We start from the raw sequence: 19,020 nt of genomic DNA, 5'->3' as shown, positions 1-19,020 counted from the left end.
CTTACTATGCCCCTTCTTCCTGAAAGACACTCAGTGGCTCTCCTTTGTCTACTTGGTAAAGCCCAGACTGTTTAGCCTGACATTTCAAAGCCCTTCATGACCTTTCTGGCATATTTTTCTGTTTCCTATACTTGTCCCTCCACAAAATTTAGGTATTGTTTCCTTACAAGTGTTGAGCTTCCCATGGCCCTGATTTTGCTCATAATGTTCTACCTGCTAGAAATGATCTTATTAATCTTTTACCTGTACAACGTCAGCTCACCTTTCCAAGCCCCAGGTGCAGAGTTTCATTTTCTTTTTTTTTTTTTAACTTTTTATTTTGTATTGGGATATAGCTGATTAACAATGTTGTGATAGTTTCAGGTGAACAGCAAAGGGACTCAGCCATACCTATACATGTATCCATTCCCCCCCAGCCTCCCCTCCCATTCAGGCTGCCACATAACATTGAACAGAGTTCCATGTACTATACAGTAGGTCCTTGTTGGTTATCCGTTTTAAATACAGCAATGTGTACATGTCCATCCCATACTCCCTAACTATCCCTTCTCTCCATCTCTCCCCCCAGCAACCATATGTTCCTTCTCTAAGTCTGTGAGTCTCTTTCTGTTGTGTAAGTTCATTTGTATCATCTTTTTAGATTCTACATATAAGGAATGCTATACAGTGTTTCTCTTCCTCTGTCTAACTGACTTCAGTTAGTATGACAGTCTCTAGGTCCATCCCTGTTGGTGCAAATGGCATTATTCCACTCTTTTTAATGGTTGAGTAATATTCATATATATATATATATATTTATACACCACATCTTCTTTAACCATTCCTTTGTCAATGGACATTTAGGTTGCTTCCATGTCTTGGCTATTGTAAACAATGCTGCAACGAATATACAGTGTTTCATTTTCCATGATGTTTTCTCTGACCCCACTTAGCCAAAAGTAATCCTCTCACAGTCTTGTGTTCCTTTTATGACACTAAGTTCTTTCTTAGAGCTCTTGATCCTTGGAAGCTGGGCTCTTGTTAACCATCACTTTAATCTCCACACAGTAGAAACTCAGTTTATGTTCACTGAGTGAATTAAATGTCAGCCAGCATCTTGAAAGCATCTTTAATTTGCTTTACTTTTTCAACCCAGATAACAATTTGACTGTTATCTGTAAAGGCTATAGAATAAACTGCTCTGGAACAAAAACCACTTCACTCCGTGTTGATACAGTTAGTAAGTTTATGATCTGAGAAAATCTGTGCCTTTTAAACCTCAGAGGGCAGGTGTATTAACAAACTACAGAATTTTCATATAAATGAATTACATTACCTCACTATTGCTGTTGATGAATTGGCCTCTGACAACACTTAAGCATCAAAACGCATAGCGTCTTTTCAGGTGGAGAGGCTGACATGAGAGATTTGGTTAACTTTAAGAAAAATCTTATGAAAAAAGGACTGTTGAACTTTCCCTGGTTTGTTTCTGCCTTGGAATATACTCTGTATCATATAAAGTGGCCACATCTTTTTCCGTGACCTGTTTCTATTGTCACAAAATGTTACTTTTTATGCACTTAACAGGGTCCTGAGGTTATAAATTTAGAATCACAGCATCAGCAAATCCCAAGGTCGCAAGGGACTTTAAAGATCATGTAGTCAGCCTTCTGTCAGATAGATAGCCAAGTTGTGAATTCTCTACTTTTTGAGGTCATCCATTCTGTTATTTGAATCTTCAGAAACTCTCCTGTTAGAAAGTTTTTACTTCCAGCATTCAATGTTGAGTAATTCTTTCTCCTTCTGTGACCTACCCATGGGTTCTGATTCTACCTTTTGGACAGTCTAATCACTTTTCTGTAATATTTAAGGCAACTGTCCTGTTTTTCTCCAGGTAAAATATCTTCTGATCTTTCTTTGCTTCCTTGTGTCTCTTAAAATATAATGTTCAAAACTGTGGACATATTCCAAGTGGAGTCTGACCTCTGCTGAACAAAACAAAAATCTCACTTTGTACATGAAGATATTATATTTGCATTACTGTATCTAAAAATCACATTAATTGCAGTGGGCAACCTTATCCTCTTGATTTCCCTTGAATGTATACTGTCATCATAAGCCTGTAAGGCTTTCTCATACCCAGATAGGAGTGACACACCTATCCTGTACCTCTACAGCTGTTTTTTTAGGCCCAACTGCAGGATCTTAGATTTATCCCTGTTAGAGTCAACCCATTGAAAGAGTCTATTAAGTACTTTTGGTTCATGCTTAGGTCATCTGACATATTAGTCTTCCTGCCCCACTTCTTGCAATCTACAAATCTGATAAGTTTGTTTTCTCTTCTCCATCTTAGTCATTCATGGAGATGTTGAGGCAGGCCAGGATGGAATCATTCCATTGGACCATACTATTGGTGCTGCTGCTGCTGCTGCTAAGTCGCTTCAGTCGTGTTGTGCGACCCCATAGATGGCAGCCCACCAGGCTTCCCCATCCCTGGGATTCTCCAGGCAAGAACACTGGAGTGGGTGGCCATTTCCTTCTCCAATGCATGAAAGTAAAAAGTGAAAGTGAAGTCGCTCAGTCATGTCCAACTCTAGCGACCCCATGGACTGCAGCCTACCAGGCTTCTTCATCCATGGGATTTTCCAGGCAAAAGTACTGGAGTGGGGTGCCATTGCCTTATCCATACTATTGCTAGTAGGTTTAAATGAGCATTAATTGTGTATGGAGATAGGATTGTCAGTTTAGATCAAATACTCCATAATTGTAATAGAAATTGTCTTTTAGGTAAGTAGTCTTATTGTAGCTGCTTAGTTATGTTTAACAAGAGATAATAGAACTATATATGGTCATAAGAGTGAGATTAGGAACTAGCTTGGAAAGTTAGTGACCCTGCTTATATTCTTATATATGATTAAATATAATATTACATTTATTAATTAATAAAACATAATTCTTACATTCTTGGGGCTTCCCTGGTGTCTCAGACAGTAAAGAATCTGCCTGCAGTGTGGGAGACCCAGGTTCGATTCCTGGGTCAGGAAGATCCATTGGAGAGGGACATAGCAACCCACTGCAGTGTTCTTGCCTAAAGAATTCCATGGACAGAGGAGCCTGGTGGGCCACAGTCCATGGGATCAGAAAGAGTTGGACATGACTGAGCTACTGATGCTTTCTTTCTTCTATTCTTATGTAAGGTATTAAGCAGAGAACATTCTGGACTGATGAGAGGCAATGTGGTATAGGGGAAAGAGCCCTAAACTTGGCCCTGAAAAGTTTTATTCATTTATTTATTCAGCAAATATATATTGTGTGTAAGTAAGGCTATACTTAAGCCTTAGATATACAGTGATTTAAAAAAAAAAAAACTGAGACTTTGTGTTTGCCATCAATGGAATGTACATTCAGATGGGGAAACAGTTTGATAATTATACAGATGAAATCATAATACTTTCTGTGATCTATCTTCTAGACAAGTACTCTCCAACAGAAATATAATACAAGTCACATACTCAACTTAAAAGTTTCTAGTAGCTCCATTTTAAAAAGTGAAAAGAAAAAAATGAAACTAATTTTAATAATGGGTTTTCTTTAACTCAGTATACCTGATATTTCAACATGTAAGCAATATAAAAAATTTGAGATATTTATATTCTTTTTTCTTGAACTAAATCATTGAAATTTTAAACTTATACCACATCTCAGTTTAAACTAGCCTGTTTAAAGTGCTCAATAGCCATGTATAGCTAGTGGCCTTCATATTGGACAGCAAAATACTATCCCCACCTTTATAGACTGCTCTATGGTATTGGGAAAATCACTTTCCTTATTTAGAACACCTGTTTTCATCAGTAGAATGAAGGATTAAGACTTACCTTTAAACAGCTAAAAGTGGTCCTTTTCATGTATGAGGGAGTCATCCAAGGTGCTATAACAATCTATGTCTTCATGAGTGGTACTTACATGGGTATATATGTAAAGATTCATCAAGTTGTATACTTAAGACACCTATACTTTTCAGTATCCATGTTATCACTCAATAAAAGTTTTTTAAAAAAAATCACTTCTAATTATTTTGATTCTGGGCCCTTCAGTAAAATTTCTCAGATGAACTGATCTTCAGTGGAAACATGTGATATGAAAAATGCCAGCAGCCAGTGACTCTTTATGTCTTCTTCCCACCAGGATGTGTCTAGTCCGAATGAAGCAGGAAGGCCGGAGTGGGAAATACATGTGTCGTATCATAGTTCATTTTATGTGGGAGGATGTTGAGCAGCGTGGCAGAATCATGGGGGTAAGTGACTACTATCAGGTTCTTCTTGTCTTGGAAAACTCCATTGAGCAACTGCCTGACTTGAGTTGAAGTTCTGATGTCAAGTGGTAATTCAACTCTACTCGCTTTTGCTTCTGTGGCTTCTGACAAGCTCCGGATGCTTTCTGTGTTTGCACACGTTATCATGGTTTGTCAGTGTGAGGACATCCTGTGTTCAGAGATGGGATTATTAAAAAGCAAATCATGGTGATAGGAGGGATGGATTTGGTGAATAGATGAAATCAAATGATAATCCAGTTTTAGGATACTGTACCTGTGATACCAGTTCATTGTTCAGTTCACAATTAGTTTGGATAGAAAGATCCTGACTGGGGGCCGGCACTATCCTCAGGAACTTAAAAACAAGCTCCTTGATCGCTGACAACCTAGAATACTTTGGCAAGGTATCTACTGAAAAGGTCCATTAGTATATTTAATAACCTGAGAAAGGAGAACCTATGTATGTATAACATAGAATATGATGACAATAGAAAGCCAGAACCAAAACATTAGAATACAATAGATTATATAAGTACCAATCTCTTCCTTTGTGTATATTACGTATTTTGTGTATCTACACCATGTTTTAATAGATCGTAGTTCCTATGGTTTTTCCCATGTCATTGCCTCACAACTTGGGAGTATCTAAAGCCAGACTATCAGACAGGGTCATGCAATGGGTTGACCTGGTTTCTTTCATTACAGAGGAGAGTTCTGTGGTTTTGTGTGTATGTATTTTATTATATATGGTATCATTCTCTGTGCACTTACTTGCAACTTTCTTTTTTTTTAAACTGAACAATGTGTCTTGGAGATCTTTGCATGCTGCATGGGATTTAAGTGGGAGATCTCCCTTTTTTCACTTTTATCTACTGTAATTATTTTCACACACTTCCTATGTTATTGTCTAGTGGTATCATATGTGCTAAATCTATGTGTAAAATTGTAGTCTTTGATACTAAATGATGGAAATGATGGTTTCCTTTGGAGAATTTGGATTGAGAGTATTTTCAGATTCTCTTGTCTTTGAAGGAATTGGGTATACAGAAAGCACAGGAGACATGGGTTCACCTTTAGAGAGCTTCATTGACACTATCTCTGGGAAAACAGACCATCAGCATTTCTACTCATTCTGAAAAGATGATAGTATATTTCACAGTTTCCGCTGCTGTCATCATCATCATCCAGGGGAGTCCGTATCCCCCTGTCTTTGTAAGGTACTGTTTGCTTCACGTTTCTCACTGTCATGCCTTACTGCTGTATAGCTGCCCAGAGTGGGATCAACAGCCTTTAAGCTATTCATCCTGCTGAGTGTTCCACATTCCTTTAAGTACTTACTAGCCAACTCTGTGGCAGTATACAGTGGACATACCGTAGTGCTGGTGGTCTCAAATCATCCCTTTTAAGGACGACCAGTGATACCCCCCTGGCCAGCTAAAGTCTCTGCTGACTGCCATGCAGTTACACAGTAGTTAGTCTGTTTTCTTATCACTGTTGACTAAAACTCTTCTGGGAGTTGAGCCACTAGAACCATGTGGGCCATAGCTGTCCCCAGCTTGAATAGCCTTATGAGCCATAGATTGCTGACTCCTGGACCACAGGAACCTTTTACTCTACCCAACTTCTACCCCCAAATGAATTTCTTTTTGGATCTACATATAAATGGGGCTTCCCTGATGGCTTAGCGGGCTAAGAATCCACCTGCAATGCCTGAAAAATCCCACGGACAGAGGAGTCACAAAGAGTCAGACACGACTGAACAGCTAAGCACGCATGCACACACACGTATATTTATCTCCATCACAATTTTCAGCACTTTGAACCTTCTCCCATGTTACTTTATAATATCCCTTCTACTTGACTGTATGCTTCATAAAGGCAGGAAACCTATCTTACCCACATTTTTTTGTTTACACAGTGAACAGTGGTTGAATAAATACTTGTTGGATGAATTAATAAATTGAAATTTATTCTGAAATTGTTTTAAAGCCAACTTATTTGTCAGATAGATCATACTTGGTTTGTTAGTCTTTGGTTCAATTGTCTGTCTATGCAGTCCTGCAGGAATTAGCCTTTCCTTTTTTTCCACCCCCCATTTTATCCAACCATTTTTTGTCTGAATTGTTCCAGATATTATGCTGTCTTAGAGAGAAGTGTGTTAGATCAGGATTTCTCAAACTTTAATGTACCTGTAGTTTACCTGGGGATCCTGTTAAAATACAGATTCTGATTCAGTAGGTTTGGGGTGAGGCCAGAGAGTCTCTTTGCTTTTCTAGAAATCTTCAAGGTGATGGCAGTAGCACTGGTAGGGCAGGATGGGGAAGGAGCAAGCACACTTTGAATAGCAGGGTTTTAGATGATCCATAACGCTCCCCAAGTATAGACTGTTAAATTTGTCTTCATGAGAGAATTGCCAAGCTCCAGTTTAGTTACAAAGACTATAAAAGATGATGATTGAAAAATAATGGAGACTTGAAAGAGTTGGGGAATTACTATTTTTGTATTTTCATTATAACTGATTTGCTCCTCCCTTTCCAATGTCATGCTATAAATAGACACCCTTTATACAGTCAAGACAATTATATATTAGCCAATTCTGAGTTGTGAGTGTGATTGTGTGTGTGTAGAGGGGACCTCAGTCTTTGGTGTTTGTATGGCCTAAAGAAATGGGAAGATTAGGCTGGACAAGAATGGCATGTGGCTGGAGAAAAGTAGCAGGCAGAGGGAGCCAGTCTGGCCTGGTTCTGACCCTGGCTGGCAAATCTTTTCTCCTCCCCTTACTTCAGTTTCTTGGTTTAAAAAAAAAAAAAACTTGGGGGGCGGGGCATGTGCCTACGTGGTTTCCAAGTTTCTTTTCCAAGCTTTGAAAATCTATGATGTGAAGGTGGTAATTTGCAAATCTATTTTTGTGTTATTTGGCATCTTTAAGAAAACTCATATGAAAAGTAGAATTTATAAGACTGATCAATGTAGTGGTGATTTTTCTTCTGCCAAAGAATTCTTAGAGCCATTACATTACTTGAGTGGACTGGTGTAAGGAAGATTGAGAATGTGAATTAATGACACATTAGAAATCTGGGTCAAGAAATCCTTTGAATTAGAGTTCCAGTCTCATTTGGTGGGAAAATTTTCACTTTCCAAAAATTTGCTTTTTACCAGCTGTTTAGGAGCCCAACTATTGTGAAAAATAAGGCAGCCTCATATATCATCAGTGAAGCTGGTATATAAAAAGCAAGTGTTAAATTTGAGGTTACAAAAATCACATCAATAATTTAGAGAGTTCTCACTTTTAAAAAAACATTATTTGGGATTTAAACATATAAATTAGCTGTGGAAATAAAGTTCATTATATCACCTCATCTGGTCTTGTTTTATTTCATTAACTGGTTCTTAAAAACCTTTGTGAGCTGAGTTGCAGCTGAAGAGGTTGGAGACCATTTTTCCTTGGGCCCTTGCCTCACTCCTGAGTGTTGTTGGTAAGAGTAGAGAGCTAAGACTTGACACAGCTGTAAAAACAGACAGCGCCTTTGGCCTCAGCGCTTTCTCCTGGTGCAGGCAGATTTCAGATGTAAATTTCACTTTCTGCCTCTCCTACTAATGAAGTAAGTTTCTTTTGCTGGGTTTGCAGCCAGGTGTGTCCAGTCTTGTGGCTAACCAGGGGCGCTTTACTTAATTTTTCCATTTGTGACATTTCAACCAAACTTAAAAAACAAACATAAAAATTAGCTCAAGGCAGTGGCTCAAAGTGTTAATGGTAACCTTAGGCTGGCTAAACGACTTCCTCTCAGTTCTGCCCTGCCAGACATCTCCACCTTGTGGCTTACAATGAGCAGGTTTCAGCTTTCCAAACTGTGGAGACAAGGTGGAGGGGGTGGGGATGGGCTTTAGTTAACTAGTTGCACATTTATCTCTACCAGTGGTCCCTGGCATGACAGTTGCCTCAGCAACATTTCTTGCTGAGGACAAGAAGCATTGCTGAGGACCGTCGCCTCAGGTGATTTCTTGCTAGCAGCCTTCTGGGATTAGGATGAACCTCCTGTGACCACACTCTCCTGCTCCTCGCTCTAGCAGAGCTGCTTGATGGGGGATGGTGTAGAGGGCCTAGAAGGAGGTAGAGGAGCTGTGGGCTGAACTGGACTCCTTTGTAAAATTCTACTTTGCTTTTCAGAACCAGCATTTCGCTTTGCAAGGTCCTCTGTGGTCATACTCCAGACTACCTTTCCAAACTCATTTCCCCTAGCTCTTCTTGAGCCTTAAATATGAGAAACCCCTAGCACGTGTGCCTGGCACACAGTAAGCACGCAGTGAACATGACATTCCATCGTTGCCGCACATACTTTTCACTGTAGCCAAGCTGAATGTCTTGCTCTTCCTGTGTTTTGTCTTTGCTCACGTGGTATGAGGATGCTAGATTGCCCTAACACGCCAGCCTCAATTCCTCCACATCCCTCCACTTCGAATTGGAAGCCAATCATGGTTTCCCTTAGCTGTAAGTACCTTTTTAATTTACCTATACCCTTCATTGGAAAAGACCCTGATGCTGGGAAAGGTTGAGAGCAGGAAGAGAAGGGAGCGACTGAGGACGAGATGGTTGGATGGCATCACCAACTCAATGGACATGGGTTTGAGCAGACTCTGGGAGATGGTGAAGGATAGGGAAGCTTCGAGTGCTGCAGCCCATGGCGTCGCAAAGAGTCGGACACGACTGAACAACAACATACCCTTCTTCTGGCTCTTAACTGCTTCTGCTTTGCATCACTGTCATTCATGTATATTGACCACCTTCTGGGTGAATTCCTGGGGGGTGGGATCACATGTATCCTTCTTTATACTCTCCAAAGTGCTAGTCATTGCTCCTTGGCTGAATGTATGCCTTCTTCTGATGGAAGAAGATGGTTCTGAAAGCCCATTATAAATGTTGGAAAAAGTGGAGTGGGGAGGTATCCTTTTTATTCTGAGAATATTTATTTACTCAGTCTTAAATATGGGAAGAGAAAGAAATAAGAAGTTATCTCCATTCTCAGTTTTCCTTTTTCTTTGTTTATGCTTTCTCAATCTTCTAGTGGAATTATTTGATTGAAAAAAAAAAACCAATTTATACACAAAGTGCTTTATGTCTCTAAACCAGCAAAGGTTTTGAGTCTGTAGAAGGTAATAGAATTACTTTAGTTTTTCTGGAAATTTCCTTCCAGGCTTCTATATTTCCATTGCCATGTCCTCCCTCCCCCCCACAAAAATCTTCATTCAAACTCCTCTATTTTACCATGAGGTAAAAAAGTTTGTTATACTTTGCATCTCTAGGTCAGAGTTAAAGCTCAGTGCCAAAGGTATTGTGTAAAAGGCAAGGACCACTTTAAAGATATAGTTTTTTTGTGGCCAATAATATGAATGGTTGAGTGTAAATACAGAGCAGTCCCCTGGGCTCAAAGCTTTTAAAATAAGAATACATGTTTGTTTTCCAGTATCAATCGTTCTTTTGAATGTTTTCTAAATGTCCTGAGCAGTTGGAATGGATACTTAGTTATTAGGGGAGGGAAGGCTAAATTCTTAGAAGGCAGAGCAATTCTATTTTGGAATTAGCTCATGAGTTTAAGCAGGGACCAACTGAAGATGTACCTCTAGTGGATAAGTTCCTTTCTCGACACAGGTTTCTTATCCTTAGGCCTTAATAGGTAGCAAGAGTACCTTAGGTGTGTTTTTTTTAACATTTATTTGGCCTCACTGGGTCTTGGTTGCAACACGTGGAATCTAGCTCCCTGACCAGAGGTTGAAAGCAAGACCCCTGTATTGGGAGTGCAGAGTCTTAGCCGCTGGACCACCAGGGACGTGCCTTTAGGTAGTTCTCTAACTGATCGGATGCCTGGGTGTACACGCCCAGGATGCTTGTCTAATGGCTCAGGTTCCTGACCTTCTGAGTGACATACTGGATTCACTCCACTTCAGGGAGGGCCCGTGAAAGAAGTTATAAACCTTTCTGTATTTGAAATTATAAATGGTGAGTTTCCTGAGGTCTAATTCCTACTTGTTTGTCTTTGTATTTCTACAGTGCCTCGACGGAGCTTTGTCTTTAGTAGGCATTCAGCAAATGTTTCTTGACTAAATAAATGAGTCAGTGAATTTGATATCTACTCTTTTATCTTCAGTTTACCTCCTGAAATTTCTGTAGAAGAAAAGTGACCATTTTTTGAAAATTCCATTTGAATTTTGAATTTTTTGAATTTGAATATTTCCATTTGAAAATTCCATTTTTCAAAGGCCTGGCTAACTCAGTGCACTGACAGAGTCCTGCCTTTCCCTAATACCTTCTTAAGTGCTCCTCATGCTAAGTACTCCCAACTCAGCTCATCATTTCAGAACTGTTTACCTCTCCAATCCATCACTTTTTTTTTTTTTTTTGCCTTCACTGTCTTTTGTCCCATGGTTATAAAACTGCTTAGAGCCATGTTTGTCAGGCACAGCTGAAGTCATTTTCCATACCTCTCTTTTAGGGGTTGCTAATGCTGTGTGTTAGTTGGGTTTCCCTGGTAGCTTGGCTGGTAAAGAATCCGCCTGCAACGCAGGAAACCCTGGTTGGATTCCTGGGTCAGGAAGATCCCCTGGAGAAGGGAATGGCTTACCCACTCCAGTATTCTGGCCTGGAGAATTCCATGGAGAGGAACCTGGCAGTTTGCCTGTTCTTCTTGTGTTTCTTGTCTCACTTCTGATGTCGTCAACACCAATCCAGTCCCCCAAGCTAGAATTCTTAGAGTTGTCCTCAACTCCTGCCTCGTCCTCTGCATTCAGCTGTCTTGTTACTTTTCCACCCCAAATACCTCTGGATTTTATCCTCTCTTCTGTTCTTTTGCTTCATGTCAGTCCTCATCATCTCTTCTTTACTGGGCATGGCCTCCTATCTGTTATTAATAGTTCTGGACCTTCCTCCTCTCATGAACCCTGCTGTCATGTAAGCTGCCAGAGATGTTTCTAAACCCCGCATCTGATCATATCCCTGCTCTGTCTAGAAATCTCTGAGGGACAAAATTCAGACTTCTTAGCAGTGACATATAGAACCCTTTGTAGTTATATTAGAGGATATTCTTGTTCTTAGAAGATACCTGCTGAAGTATTTAGGGGTGAAATGTTTTGATATCTTCAAATGATTTAGCAAAAGAAGAAAGGGTATGTGTGTATGGATAAAGGTCCAGCAAATGTCACAGAATAGTAAAAACTGTGACTCTAAAGTTCATGCAAGTTTTTGTTGTATTACTCTACACCTTAAAAAAAAAATAAGTTTGAAGCTTTTCAAAGTGAAAAACTGGGGGAGGGGCCTTCACATTCTGTCTCTAGCCCACCTTTCTAATCTAATTCCCAACAAACTTCTCCTACAGGCAAATGGTCATGATTGAGCATGTGCACAAACACACTGAGCATGTTCCACTCATGCCGTAGTTTCACTGGTGCTATAATATTCTGTGTTCCTTTCCGCCTTCATTCACACACTTCTCTCTATCTGAAGTGGTCGTAACCCTGTCCCCTCTGCTTATGGCACTCTGAGACACAGCTGGATAGTACCTCTTCCAAGAAGCTTTTCCCAGCAACCCCCAGTAATACTAGTGTACTTGCCACTCGCTTGTCTGTATTTCTCCCGCACTTTGCACAAACTTCTGAAATAGGGCTTGTCATTGCTGTACTGTAATTACGGGTTTGTGTAGGTCATACCCATTATATGGAATGAGGATCCCAGGACCCCTAGTGCCTAACACAGAGTGCCTAACGTAGTTACCCTTCAGATACTTGTTGGGTGTATGAGCTTGCTTCTATTATTAATCTCTGGCCACTACTATCTCCCAAATACTGCCTAAAGATGGTTTATTGTACCTGGATTCGGTTTCTCTGACCCATCCTCCACCTGCCCCCCTCAAAGGTTCATGTTTCACTCTCTGCCTAGCCTCAGGGAATCTCTGGCTCTCTCATCATTTATACTGTTTTTTTTGACTGTGCCAAGTCTTAGTCACAGCATGTGGGATCTAGTTTCCTGACTAGGGATTGAACCCAGGCCCCTCTGCATTGGCAGCTCTGAGTCTTAGCCACTGGACCACCAGGGAAGTCCCCCATTTATACTTTTAATCCACTTTATAGGATAGATGAACCTTAGAACATTAGACTTGGAGCCTCAGAGACTCTCTTGGTCTGAAGGTGTTCAGGTGTGGGTATTTTGGAAAACTTCTCCAGAAGATTTCTGATGCTCATATCAGGTTAGGGACTACAGATTTGTCCCCGCCCTCTCACTTCTGTGGTGAGGAAATGAAGTTCCAAAGAGTTCATCAATTTGCCCAAGGTCACGCAGCTAGCCGACAGCAAAATGAGGGTCAAAACTAGGGTATGCTGATTCCTAGTTCAGTGTCTCCCTTACTGTACGATGACACCTCTCGGGGGGTCAGGAGGAGGAGGAAATCAACTTCCTGGGAGGGTCCTTCTCCCCTGTCAGGAGGAGGGGAAATCCACTTCACGGGAGGGTCCTTCTCCCCTGTCGGGGTGGGGGGGGGTCAGGAGGAGGGGGAAATCCACTTCATGGGAGGGTCCTTCTCCCCTGCCTTTGCACCAGAGACTTCTAAAGACCCAGAGGACAGCTTTCCTTGAATCTGGAAGTGTGCTGTTTCTCCAGTGCAGTCCCACGCCTGAGGCCCCTTTATTTGGAATTTCTAATCCAATACGGCAGAGGTTTCCTACTCCACAGGACTGATAGAGATTAAGGGAGGGGGAAAAAAGATGAGAATGCGAACAATGTTCTGAATTTGTTTCTTTTTCCAGCCTTTAGAGCCTGAATGTCTCCACATCGTCTGAATTTGCCTTAGTTGATTTTACAATTATTTTTCAGAGACTCCTTGGTTATTTCTTTTTTTTTTTTTAAGACTAGAGGAACACCGTGCTTGGAAAGGCTGGGCTGGGAGACTAACAAAGGCAGTATTATACTGTGCACGGCAGAGCCAATAAATGAATTCAGGAGACACCTAGATGTGTTTCTAGAGGAGGGCATGAGGGGGAGGGGTCTGGTGCAAAGGCAGAAAGGTGGATTAAGATAAATTAAAATGGGGCCAGCATGTTGGATCAGGGGACAGCGTCTTCCTGTTCCCACCATCGCTTAAGATTTTTCATTCTGCTTCATATGAAAGTTAAAAGTAGTCTTGACCATATAACCTCATACTCTCCCATCCCCCACTGTCCTGTTCAGGAAAAGAACTTAGTCTAAGGGCTATTTCAGCCTGATACAGCTATGTTTATTACTGGAGTAGTACATCTATGGGACATTCCTGGGGAATCTTAGACTGTTAAAACTGGAAAAGAACCTTGAAATAATCTAATCCAGGGATTCTCAAAGTGGCTTCCAAACCAGCAGCCTCAGCACCACTTAGGAACTTGTTATAAATGCATGTTTAGGGCTCCACTCTGGATCTGCTGAACGAGACACTCTGGAGGCAGGGCCCAGCAATCTGTATTTTAAACTTTTAATGTTATATTGGGGTGTAGTGGATTAACAATGTTGTGATAGTTTGGGGTGAACGGCGAAGGGACTCGACCATACATATACATGTATCCGTTCTCCTCTAAACTCCCCTCCAGGCTGCCACGTAACATCGAGCAGAGTTCCCTGTGCTATACAGTAGGATCTTGTTGGTTATCCGTTTTAATTATAGCAGTGTATACATGTCCATCCCAAACTCCCTAATCCCTTTCCTCCATCCTTCTCCCCCCTACCCCCCCGCCCAGCAACCATAAGTTCGTACTGTAAGTGTGTGAATCTCTAAGCAATCAATATTTTAACAAACCGTTCAGTCTGAGAGCTACTGCTCAAGTCTGATCCTGTCATTTAAGTGGTGGAGAAACTGTCTCTGGGAGAGTTGAGTAAGCTTGAGTTAGAAACCAGCTGAAGAACAGAACTCAGGTCTCTTGATGGCCAGCTCTTACTCATCTCCCTGTGAAGAAGAGCAGGATCTGGGCATGGACTAGTGACATGTGAAAGTGGAGGGTTTCAACTAATGCAGAAAGAGTTCCCCAGTAGTAATAGCTAATGTTTACTGAGCACTTTCTCTTGGCTGTGCATTTTTTAAGCACCATTTCAGTTTGTTTACAACAGTCTTAGCTGTGAGATCCTATCCTCATTTTACAGATGAAGAAACTAAGGATCAGAGAAGTTAGCATTAATATATTAGTTCCCTATAGCTGCTGTAAGAACTTACCACAGATTGGTGGCTTAAAACAGTAGAGCTTTGTTCTCTCATAGTTCTGGAGGCTAGAAATCATTTTCAGTAGGCTGTGCTCAAGGGAAGAATCTCTTCTTTTGCCCCTTTCAGCTTTTTGGTAACTGCTGGCACCCCTTGGCTTGTGGCCACTTCACTCTGATCTCTGCCTCTGTGGTCACGTTCTTTTCTTTTCTTCTGTCTGGGTTTAAGCACCCTCTTCCTCTCTCTCATAAAGGTGCATGTGATTGCAATTAGGCCCACCTGGATAATCCAGACTGATCTACCCATCTGAAGACCCTTAATCTAATCACAGCTCCGAAGTCCTTTTTTGCCATATAAGGTAACATTCACAGGTTCTAGGAATTAGGATGTAGCTATCTTTTAGGAGACCAGTATTCAGCCTACTGGTTAGGTGACTTAACCAGACTTAACACAGTAAATATAAGAGCCTAGATTGAAACCCAAGCCTGCCAGACTCTAGAGCCCATGCTCTTAATCATGACTCTACTGCCTGAAAAGGTCACTGCTAAAAACTATGGTTCTAGCATTAGCTTTAGATTTTTTTTTAATGTTTCCTTCTTCCCCAAACTTGCATAATATTACTTGTCACATAACTCTGAACCTCTGCATCCTTGAGCAGCTCTGGCCCTGACTCCTTCAGTTCAGTTACTAGAGGGCAGAGCTTGTGTTCCCACCCGCCCCACACACACACATTTTTAAAAAGGGAGATATAATAATAATTCATATATCATAAAATTCACCATTTTGAATGTGTTTTTTAGTAAATTCACAATGTTATGCAACCATCACCACTGTCTTAATTCCAGGACATTTTCATCACTTCAGAAAGAAACCCTGTGCCTGTTAGCAGTTACTCTCCTTTTTCTCAGCCCTTGGCAACCACTGCTTTCTGTCTCTATGAACTGACCTATTCTAGGCATTCCATATAAATGGAATCATAATATGTGGTCTTTTGTGTCTAGTGTCTTACTTAGCATAATGTTTCAACGGGTCATCCATGTTGCAGCATGTTTCAGTAGTTCATTAATTTTTATGGATAATCTATTGTATGGATATACCACATTTTATTATCCATTCATCAGTTGATTGACATTTGGGCTGTTCCCACTTTTGGCTTATTTGAATAATGCTGCTGTGAACATTCATGTAACTGAACATATGTTTTCAGTTCACTTGGGTATATATCTAAGAGTGGAATTGCTGGGTCATACAGTATGCTATGTTTAGCTTTTTGAGCAACTCAGGTATTGTATTTCATATCAAGTTATTTGAATTCCTAGAGTGACGTTCATTTGTTCATAATGAAGTAATATTCTCATAATCTGTAATCTTAATCATATTTCTTATCTAATTGCCAAATAAATATTTATACCTACAGTTTTTGACAGTAAAGAGAAAGGATGGTGTGGTATAATGGAAGGAGTTCTGGCCTGCCCGGCTGTTCTCTGGGTGAGCTTGAGTACGTCAGATCACCTCACCTCTCTGGGGAGGAGGGCTAGATGATTTCTAAATTCTCTTCCAGACTTAACATTTGCAACTCTGTGAAAGTCTGAAAAGCTAGCCTTGTGTTAAATCCCAGAGCTTATGTTCTGTTTTTTTAGCAGTTCATCATTCTCTGTCTGATTTCTGTTCCCAGACACAAACAAAGTTTTACCCATCCATCCATCCATTTTATTGTGGTCTGCTAGCTTCCAGGTACTATGCTAGGCACTGGAGATACAAAGATGACAAAGATATTGTCCCTGAATCCCCAGTCTAGTAGGAGAAGACAAACATATAAACAGGTGATTACAATGTTAAGAGATGATGATATTTTAAAATTGCTCTGCCAGAGTAGAAAAGTTTGGGTAGATGACATTTGCATTGTATTTTTTCGGATGAGTGTTTGCTAGACAAGAACATTTTGGTTAGAGCAATGGTATAGGTAAAGGTAGAGTGGCGTGAGAGGACGAGAGCATGTTTGCCTTTGTTAGATGGCTTTTTTCCTTCTTTTCCTGAAGTGGTGAAAACAAACTGTTCGGACTAGCTCTGTTTTGAGATCCTTCTGTGTGTCTAATATCCGCAGACTCATCAACTCAGTGGCCTGTAGAGGAACATGTTTTGTCTAAGTCCTGGCCACCTATAGGTCTTCTTCCCTTTTTCCTAAGAGCACTTCAGACTCAATTTCTGAGTCAGGAGATTCACTGAGTGGGTAAGGAACTTTGATCAAGATTTGGGTTTTCTCCATCCTACCAGCTTAGTTTGCTCTTGAAAATGCCCTTTCATCCCCCTAAGGGTTTTAGCTACATAAAAATATTAGGTGCATAAAATTTTACAATATGATCAGCGTAGCACAAACTAAATTTCTCACCTTTGACTAGAAACATATATATGGAAGGCTTTGTGCTTTAAGCTGCCCCCTTCCCAGCCTCCTAGCCTTCAGGAGAGGTCATTGTACAGCTCTTTCCATAGTCACTGTTCTCTTCCTTTTTACTGGAGGGCAAAACTAGGGCAGAGAAATAATTTTTATTCACTTCTGAAAGGTTACAGTAATAAAGAAACTCTTGTTAACATCAGAGAACGTTGCAGCCAAGAGTTTTCACAGTCTGGCATTGTTTATTTTACATGTAATTTGGAACCTTCTGCACTCTTAAAATATTGGCACAAAAATGTTTTAACTGTTGAAGTGCTTCATTGCATGCAGTGGTAGTGTGGTGTCAGAGTGGCAGCTGGACTCTGGAGAGCCGTTTGCCCCATTCCTGTTGGAAAGAGAAATGGTGTAATCTGCATACGTGTGGGTGTGCAGATACACACTCACTTGTGTATATATAGCCTCTCTGCATTGAGAATTAAGAACTTTCTCTGCCATGATGAACTTCTGTGCCTCCCTTTATTTAACAATGAGAAGGGTGTAACAATCCCGCTTTCCTGTTACCGTGGCTGCCAGAAAGTATAGCACTTCCCTTATTTGGATATTTTGATATAATTGTTCATTATCCCCTTTCTCTCACACACGCTTTGTTACTTAACTCTTTTCTTTTACATTTATCCATCAAAGGATTTTTGTTGTTGTCTTGTTAGGTTGAAATTAAGATTTGAAAATAACTGCAGAAGGATCCCACATATGAGATGGGAAGACTGCTAGGCTGGTGACTGGGCTTCATGAGGTCCAGGTCCAACTTTTCTCCCAGAGTTTGGAGGACCTTCTTCTTCCCCCATCTTCTTTGTGTCCTGGGGGCTTAAAATAGAGCTATGTATTAGCCTGGCCCTTGCTGAGACGCAGGGTTCCCCAGAGCTGGTGATGCTCTTTGTAACCTGCCTGGGCTGGGGACATTGGCCTGCTGTCCCTAAGCTTTTCTTCCTCGAAATCTGACACCTTGTTCCTTGGCCTCCACATTGGAGCCTTGGCAGAAGAGGCAGAGGTTACCCCCACCAGGTGAGCTCTGCCTGGCTGTCTCCAGGCCAGGCCCTTCTCCACGGAACTCCAGCAGGTGGCTCCTTCTCCAGGAGTTCCACTCCAGCTCCGAGAAAAGGATGCACTGCTAGCGTGGGTACCACAACCGTCATGCCCTGCTCCCACAGGCTGTAGACTTTCTGTCACAGTCAGCCAGGGATCCCGCACGCTCTAGCCCAGATCAGCTTTCAGTGCCCACCAACAGCAGATGAAGTGCTCAGGACCTTGCAGCCCTTCTTGGTTCAGTGAGCTCTTTTCCCTTTTGGAAAACACTGCCTTTGGCTTCTTGACCCACAAGAGCAGTGCCTGTGATGGAGAATCCAGAGGAGTACGTCACATGCAATTTCGGGCAGAGGAAACGGGTCTTTTCCTAACAACCTCGTGAGGGCCCCTGTGTCGGCTGCTCTCCCCCTGTAAGGTATGGGCACTTTGTGCTTAACTGTCCAGAAACCATTTTCCCAAGCAGTTACCTCCCGTCATATGGGCTTTGGAGCCAGACAGACCTGGGTGCTAATTCCTGCTCAGCCGTAGTGTGGCCTTGAGACCCTGAGAAAGTCACTTAACCTCGCATTTCTTTCTCTGTATACCACACAGTGTGTGATTTAAACAGTATGATCTGGTAAAGACTTAGCACAGTACTTGGCACATTTTAATCACTTGATGGGATAAAGGCACTGTGTTCGGATCTTTTCTACAGCACCTGGCATGGGCTGCCTTGTTTCATGAGGATTTGTGTACATACCTGTCCCTCCCCACTGGATTCTGATTGCTGGAGGACAGAGATTGTATCTTTTGTCTTTGCATCACGTGTCTGCCTGGCTTGGGTCATGGGCATAGCAGACACTCAGTCACTGCTGGCTGAGTCTGTTAGGATGTCTTGAACAGACAGGGCCGGCATGACTGTTTCGGTTTCTCCATCTGAACCTGGGGAAATAGTAACCTCTTATTTTGGAGCCTTTGAGGACAATTTAAAACAATATGTGTGAAGTGTTTGGAGTCCTTTGAAAGCAAGGTAGTGGGGAAATTAATGGTGTTTTTGCTGTTCTTGGGAAAGC

General features: G+C 41.4%; 1 protein-coding gene across 1 annotated transcript in view; it reads left to right on the top strand.

Moving 5' to 3' along the window:
- Window positions 1-19,020, top strand: part of UQCC1 (ubiquinol-cytochrome c reductase complex assembly factor 1) — a 93,803-nt gene that overhangs the window by 47,454 nt on the left and 27,329 nt on the right. Inside the window, exon 7 of the mRNA XM_069548412.1 lies at window positions 4,165-4,273. Within this exon, the coding sequence (XP_069404513.1) occupies window positions 4,165-4,273 (109 nt within the window). The remainder of the gene's footprint in view (window positions 1-4,164; window positions 4,274-19,020) is intronic.

Source organism: Ovis canadensis, chromosome 13, assembly GCF_042477335.2.
Source record: "Ovis canadensis isolate MfBH-ARS-UI-01 breed Bighorn chromosome 13, ARS-UI_OviCan_v2, whole genome shotgun sequence".
In the NCBI taxonomy this organism is placed as follows: domain Eukaryota; kingdom Metazoa; phylum Chordata; class Mammalia; order Artiodactyla; family Bovidae; genus Ovis; species Ovis canadensis.
The sequence above is the reverse complement of the archived record's forward strand: the minus strand, read 5'-3'. Positions and strand labels throughout refer to the sequence as shown.